The sequence below is a fragment of the Chanos chanos genome, chromosome 4 (genome assembly GCF_902362185.1).
Source record: "Chanos chanos chromosome 4, fChaCha1.1, whole genome shotgun sequence".
NCBI lineage: Eukaryota > Metazoa > Chordata > Actinopteri > Gonorynchiformes > Chanidae > Chanos > Chanos chanos.
In genome coordinates, this window is record NC_044498.1 from 5,231,471 (window position 1) to 5,238,970 (window position 7,500).

General features: G+C 45.0%; 1 protein-coding gene across 2 annotated transcripts in view; it reads left to right on the forward strand.

The window, feature by feature from the left end:
- sesn1 (sestrin 1) overlaps positions 1-4,267 on the forward strand; it is a 38,523-nt gene extending 34,256 nt beyond the window's left edge. Inside the window, exons 2-10 of one of the 2 annotated variants that reach the window (XM_030772859.1) lie at positions 550-615; positions 925-1,125; positions 1,370-1,552; positions 2,039-2,278; positions 2,769-2,916; positions 3,115-3,227; positions 3,341-3,531; positions 3,667-3,811; positions 3,951-4,267. In XM_030772859.1, coding sequence (XP_030628719.1) covers positions 550-615; positions 925-1,125; positions 1,370-1,552; positions 2,039-2,278; positions 2,769-2,916; positions 3,115-3,227; positions 3,341-3,531; positions 3,667-3,811; positions 3,951-4,037 — 1,374 coding nt within the window. In that variant the 3' untranslated portion in view covers positions 4,038-4,267. The remainder of the gene's footprint in view (positions 1-549; positions 616-924; positions 1,126-1,369; positions 1,553-2,038; positions 2,279-2,768; positions 2,917-3,114; positions 3,228-3,340; positions 3,532-3,666; positions 3,812-3,950) is intronic. The other variant, XM_030772860.1, reaches the window with a different exon arrangement.
- The last annotated feature ends 3,233 nt before the right edge of the window (positions 4,268-7,500 follow it).

Here is a 7,500-nt window from a genome sequence, read left to right on the forward strand (position 1 = left end):
AAAAACGATCTAGAGAATTCAAGTTCAATATCCCAAGTGCCTTCTAGTGAACTGCATATATTTATAGCATTGCGTTAAACCCTGGAGGTTGTTTTCATCGGCTGATGTAATGTTGAAAACCCTTTCACCAACTGCTGTTTGCCGTTGACGTTTCTGAGGGTCTCACGGTAGAGACTGCGGCGATACCTGTGGTAGTGGGTCGTTCTAATAAGACATTCTCTGATTTTGTGAAAATTGACAGCTCCTATGGCAGCGACTACATCTGTTTTCGCCACGCGAGCTATAATGTGAACAGACTACAGTTATGTCACTTGAAATTCTCTCTCGACAACCCGGCTGGAAATTTGGCGAGAGGCGAAGTGACATTTGATCTGATGAAGGATATGCAGTTTTGTAGGGTTCTGGCATACGGCCCCCCCCCCCTCCATTCTTCTTCCTGAATAGCGTACCTTTCACTACCTGGTTTAGTATATTCTGAGCGGACGTAGGTCTTTAGATGCAATCGTGAGATCTCCGATCTCTGATGGTCTTTGTTCTTCTGTCTTGCAGGACCTTGGAGTGCGCATTCCCAGACCATTGGGAAACGGACCAAGCAGATTTATCCCAGAGAAAGAGGTTGGTATTCACACATACTACAGCTGCTTGGAGCTGGTAACTTTCATCTAATCTGTTTTAGGAGATGTTAATCTCTGTCGAGGTGGTTTTGCTGGTTTCCTCTTTATTATTTCTTGAAATAAAATTAAAAAAAAAAAATCAAAAAAAGGGGGGGGGTGGTTTCAGACTTCAATGTGTAGTGTCTCCTTTGAAGCAGTTCTCTCTGTGTAGTAGCCACTGTGAGAAGTTTTGGGTCTCTTAAGATGTTCTAGATCCTTTTGTGACTTCTCTCTCTCTCTCTCTCTCTCTCTCTCTCTCACACTGTGCCAGATCCTTCAAGTCAGTAAAGTGGACACCCGAACGCAGACAATATTTGAGGATGCGTTTGCAGCGCTGGGTCGTCTAGACAACATCTCTCTAGTGATGGGGTTCCACCCGCAGTATCTGGAGAGCTTTCTAAGGACACAGCACTACCTTCTTCAGATGGACGGACCCCTACCTCTGCACTATAGACATTATATAGGAATTATGGTAATTGTGACACACACACACACACAAACACCCCTACACACACGCGCGCGCGCGCACGGAACTCTGTACAAGTTCGCAAAACACCCCACTGTTACTTAAGCAATCCACAAAGTGTTTTTTTTTTTTTGTTGTTTTTTTTTTTTCCCCCTATGTAGTCACTCATTTGAATCACACAATGGGGCACTGTGCTCGCTCTGTCTGGTTTAAGCTTCTCGTTGACTTATCTTTTGCCGGCGATCTCCAGGCCGCCGCCCGACACCAGTGCTCCTACCTGGTCAACCTGCACGTGAACGACTTCCTGCAGGTGGGGGGAGACCCAAAGTGGCTGAACGGGCTCGACGGAGCCCCGCAGAAGCTGCAGGCGCTGGGAGAGCTCAACAAGATCCTGGCTCATCGGCCGTGGCTGCTCACCAAAGCACACATCGAGGTATGACACACACACACACACACACACACAAACACACACACACACACAGACCCACACCCACAGCCTTTATGTAACCTAGAGCGATGACATAATTCCTTTTTTTTTTTTTTTTATTGCGGGTGTGTTGTTTTTTTTGTTTTTTTTAAAAGCCCTGACTTGGCAGTTGTTAATGTAGAGTTTTGATGAGGACAGCTCTGGTTTCTAAGGGAATGTGGGTCAGTTTTACTGTTAGTATGCAGCAGTAAAACCAATGGAGATGGTGCAGTGTTGTTGGAATAGCTCAGTTCAGTTCTGCCCACGGACGGCCATTCAGCTGCATTTGATATGCGATCAAGAAAGACTGCTTTTCTTTTTTTACTTGCAAAATGCATCGATTTCAAAGCCTGTTCTGAAGTCACAACCGTAAAACGTGGTAGGACACTTTTTTTTTCTTGTGGCATTTAACGGTGACTGATCGTGTTGATTTGATGATGGTGATCTCGGCAGAGTCTGCTGAAGGCGGAGGAGCACAGCTGGTCTTTGGCGGAGCTGATCCACGCGGTGGTACTGCTCACACACTACCACTCCCTGTCCTCCTTCACCTTCGGCTGCGGGATCACCCCGGACATCCACACGGAGGGAGGACACACTTTCAGACCCCCGTCACTCAGCAGCGGCTACTGCGTCTGCGACATCGCCAACGGCAACGGCAACGGCGCTCTGGAGGAAATGCTTGGTAACCACCAGGTGAGAGAGAGAGAGAAAGAGAAAGTGTGTCAGTGCAAGGAAGTGTGTGTGTGTGTGTGTGTGTGTGTGTGTGTGTGTGTGGGTGGGTGTGTGTGTTTGTGTGTATGTGGAGTGGTGAGTGTACTTGCATACTTGTGGTCTGAGGGCAGTGTGTGCATTGAAGTTCCGTTAGGTATGTGAAAACTAATCCTCCGTGGGTTTTACATGTGGTAGTATTTTTAGCGAACGTTCTGGGCAGGGGTCTGAGAGCACCTGCCGTTTGTTTGGCCCAGGAATGAAATTCACACGGTCAATACGACTCCCACGCGTTTCAGAGATGAGACTGGAGTGCATGTCTAGCATTAGGAACGCAGACAGACAGGCAGACAGGCAGACAGACAGACAGGCAGACAGACAGACAGGAACATGCGTCTCAGGCCTGAACCAGGTTTCTCTGTCAGCTGAAACCTAATGTAGGTGTGTGTGTGTGTGTGTGTGTGTGTGTGTGTAGTTGGCAGAGGCGTCAGGTGAGGTGGAGGTTCTGATGGAGAGGATGAAGCAGCTGCAGGAGTGTCGTGATGAGGAGGAGGCCAGTCAGGAGGAGATGACCACGCGCTTCGAGAGAGAGAAAACCGAGAGCATGCTGGTCTCCACATCAGGTAAAAAAAAAACAAAAAAACAAAAACCAGTTTACTTCACAAGAACCTGTCATCTCACTCTGCCCTTTAACCATATGCTCCTATCACTGAAGTATCACTGCTGTGTTTTCAGCTCTTCCTCCTGCTGTTTCTGTGTCAGTAATTGACTTTTTAAAATGTGTGTGTGTGTGTGTGTGTGTGTGTGTGTGTGATGTGCAGAGGATGAGGAGAACGTGCCATCCAGAGACATTTCACGGCATTTTGAGGACCCCAGCTATGGCTACAAGGACTTCTCCAGGAGAGGCGAGCATGTACCCACCTTCAGAGTGCAGGTACATGAGAGAGGACAAGACAAATATGGTCATTTTCCTGAGTTAAAAACAAACAAACAAACAAACAAAAACACAGAGTGTTTGATGGCCGTTTGTGGTCCTGTCTTGTGTAGGACTACAGCTGGGAGGACCATGGTTACTCTCTGGTGAACAGGTTGTATCCAGACGTTGGACAGCTACTGGATGAGAAGTTTCAGATCGCCTTTAACCTAACCTACAACACCATGGCCATGCACCAGGGAGTGGACACGTCCATGCTCCGCAGAGCCATCTGGAACTACATCCACTGCATGTTCGGCATCAGGTGGGTTAACGGCCCTCTGTCACTCACATGCTCATTCACGTGGTTTGTGGTGCGTTTTGTGAAAACTTATCTCTCTCTCTCTCTCTCTCTCTCTCTCTCTCTCTCTTTGTGTGTTTACCTTTGTGTTCATGGCAGATATGATGATTATGATTATGGGGAGATTAACCAGTTGCTGGACCGCAGTTTTAAGGTCTACATCAAGACGATGGTCTGTAGCCCCGAGAAGACCACCAAACGGATGTATGAGAGCTTCTGGAGGCAGTTCCAGCACTCTGAGAAAGTACGTAACACACACACACACACACACTCCCCCCCCCCCCCCCCCCCAATTATTAAGTTTGCTCACCATGCATACAGGTAATACAACTCTTTGAGGTTTGCTCTGTGCTATTTCTAATTCTCCTCTGTCTGTTCCTCAGGTCCATGTAAATTTGCTTCTTATGGAAGCACGCATGCAGGCAGAACTGCTCTACGCTCTGAGAGCTCTAACTCAGTACATGACATGAAGTGCTTGTGTCCCTTTCTCTTTGCATCATCAATGTCGTCTTTACTGTTGTTATTGTGGGACACTTCAATATATGTTAAAAAATAAAAACAAAAACAAAACGACAACAAAAAAAGAGGAAAAAACACACAAAAAAAAAACGAAAGAAAATGGACTGAAACGGAGGTCGGAGGTTCGAGGACGGCGTTCGTCGACTTCGAGCCTGACGTGGAACGAAGGAACAAAGGAGACGAAAAAAAAAAAAATCAAAACACAGAAGAGAAATCGTCTGTACCCACTTACTGAACGAATGAATGGTGTGGCTGCCGGTCATGCAGTGCCAAATGCTGCCACTGGGGGGCGCCCTGGCAAAATTCCCATAAGCTGAGGGTGTCTGCGAGGGGACAAAGAGAGACTGCGAGCGTATGGGGGCCAGCCCTCCTCCTAGTGTTTCAAAATGCATCGATACAAAGATGCCTCCTAGTCATAGCTTTTTGTTTTGTTTTTTTCTTTTGAAAGAAAACATGAAATAATGCCGTTAATTCTGGTATCAAAGCGGGAAGACCGCACTGACACGTTGGTCTGCCGTTTTTTATTGTTTTGTTTTGTTTGTTTGTTTGTTTGTTTGTTTTCTTCTTCTTCTCCTTTCTATCTTTTTTTTTGTATTATGAGGTGGTTTCAGTGGAGTTGACTGGAGATAGGAGCATTAACTTTAAACTGCATACACGTGTGCCTGGCCACACACAGCACTGGAGAGAGAGGACTGCACAGGTGCTGTCTGTGAATGCTGCTTCTCTCAACCCAATAACTCCTGATACACCCAAAACCTATTGATCTGTATAAGCTAACCCAAGAGTGAGGATTGTGTGTGTGCGTGTGTGTGTGTGTGTGTGCGCGTGTGAGAGAGAGAGTGAGTGTGTGTGTGTGTGTGTGAGAGAGAAGGAGAGAGAGAGAGAGAGAGAGCAAGAAAGAGGAAAAAAATGTCTGAACGACAAATCCAACAGAAATAGCTGTCTGAGCCCTTTTTTCGTGGTTTACTGTAAGACTCTGCTTTGTATGTACCTTTTGCGACATTTCCAATGTGTTTGTTTAAAAAAAAAAAAAAAAAAACGAAGAAGAAGAAAGAGGCGAAAGTATAATCGATAAAAATGTATCATAGCTTCTTGGCATTTCAAGCGTTAAAAGATATCAAAATATCAAAGGCACTTTTTATTTGAAATGTCAAGTTACGCATCAGCTGTAATGTAGCCATGAGGTTTTGGTGGTGTATTCCATGTTTTTGTTTTTGTTTTTTTTTTAACTTTCGTTTGTTTAATTGAGTCTTTTAACAAAAAGGTCTTCCTTTTGAAATGTGCTTCCTGTTGCCCTGAGTGACCCCCCCCCCCCACCCCCCTCGTTATCCGTCTTCCCTTAATGCACACGGTCGCCCTAACCTTACTGATGTTTCTTTGGGGCTTTTTTTTGGAATAATGTGATACCTCTTCCTATATTCCTCCTTAAATATTTAAAGTGCTCTTTTGTGAGCTGGCCACCCTGTTTTGGCTTAAGTCTGCAAAGCTGCAGAACCAGGCGCTCTGCGCAGCCGCAAACGCCTGAGAGAGCCTGGTTGGCTGTCTGACTTAGCAGCCAGATTATAAATGAAGCTTGTTCTTGTTTTCAGAACTTTAACCAATGTAACTAAGCTGGTTTTTTTGGGGGTTTTTTTTCCATTGTTCTGTTTCATGTGTGTGTATATGTGTGTGTGTGTGCGCGCGCATGTGTTTTTTTAGGTTTGGTTTCTCTTTTCTTTTTTTTTTTTGTGGGGTAGACCCTCCACTTTTGTTTCTTTGTTTGTTTGTTTACTAAAATCAGACAACCAATTATGTACTGCATTCTGATGATGGCTGAACCAGTCGGGTGTCAGGACAGAAAGATAAAGTAGAGGAGAGAAGGCGAGAGGGATGGTACTTTTTTCCTTTTTTTGGAGATGGATGTTAGAAGCTATTGAGGTTTTATAAAAAAAAAAAAAAAAGAAAGAAATTCAAACTTCAGAGACTGATGTCAGTTACTGATACTTTTATAAGAAAAGTAAGAAATAAAAAACAACAATAATTGAACCGCTCTCTATTACTCATACTTCAATTAGAGTGATTTTTTTTTTTTCTTCTTAAACTTCCTGTTCTGTCTTTCATTTAAACAGTCACACCGGGTTCCCCACGGTACCACTCACAAAAAAAGAAGAGACAAGCTCGACCTGTATTCCCTTTGTTGTCATTTTGCCCCGTTTCTCACTGCGGCATTACATATCCCTATCCTATCCTATCTGACCCCACGTAACCCACACCAACCCAATTCAGAATCTCACATATCGCTACACGCTTCACCGGTGTGATGACGTCATCTCACAGGAGATCGCGGGGACTCCCCAGACCTGCTCTGGCCCTAGTGTGGGTCCCGTGTCCTTTCCTAGTGTAGTCCACCTCATTCACAACACACACTTTCTCTCTCCCCTCTCCTATCTCCCACCTGCTATGCAATAATGACTCTCACACACACACACACGCGCGTACGTATGTTAGAAGCACTGATCTGTTTTCCCACGGAGAGGATCAGAGACGATCACCTTTGCCGACCTGCTGTTTCCCCTCTGTGGTCTGCAGGGCAAGTTCCCTTTCTCTTTCTAGATAATTCCCCCCCCCCCCATGACTTTGACTCTATTTAAGTCAACTCTTCTCTGTCCTCAGTGACGGCGCTGGGTCTGGCTGTTCCCACACCTGTCCTAAATCCCAAAAAAAACAAAAAACAAAACAAGCAGGTGCTGACAAAACACAGACTCACTGAGGAAGTTTAAAGGCCTTTTTTTTTAATTATTCAAAGCAGATCTGTGGGAAATTTGGGGTAGCCGCCTCTCGCGAAATCTCACAGAGAGAGAGAGAGAGAGAGAGAGAGGGAGACTGAAGGTGTGAGATTATCACCTGATTGACAGCACTCTTTCCCACAGAAACAAACGGGAAAGATGACGGATGGGTAACCCCCCGCACACACACACACACACACACACACACACAACTCTCACATGGACAGGGGGAAATCAAAACCTTGTGTGTTACGGTCACTCTGTGTGCATGTGCGTGTGTGTGGGTTTTTTTTTTTTTTTTTTCCTTTTTTATTTTTCTAACAATGGTGACCCCAGGTTTGGTGAAATCCAGGGAAGTTCCTGATTGGTTGATCTGTGTGTTGAATTGCGGAGAGCCTGTTTCTGTAACGTGTTACTGCGGGGAAATCAGAACAGGAGCCAGTGCCATTTGGACATGAAAGATTCACATGACTGTATTTGATGACAATGATGACAACCTGTGTCTCTTGACCTGTAGTATTATTATTATTATTTTTTTTTTCTTTGGCGTGTTTCTTAAGTCACGACTGTTCAATAAATTGTTTGAAAGAACTTTTCTGTTGGACATGAGCAATTCTTCTTATTGTTATTTACATTAAACACCTTACAA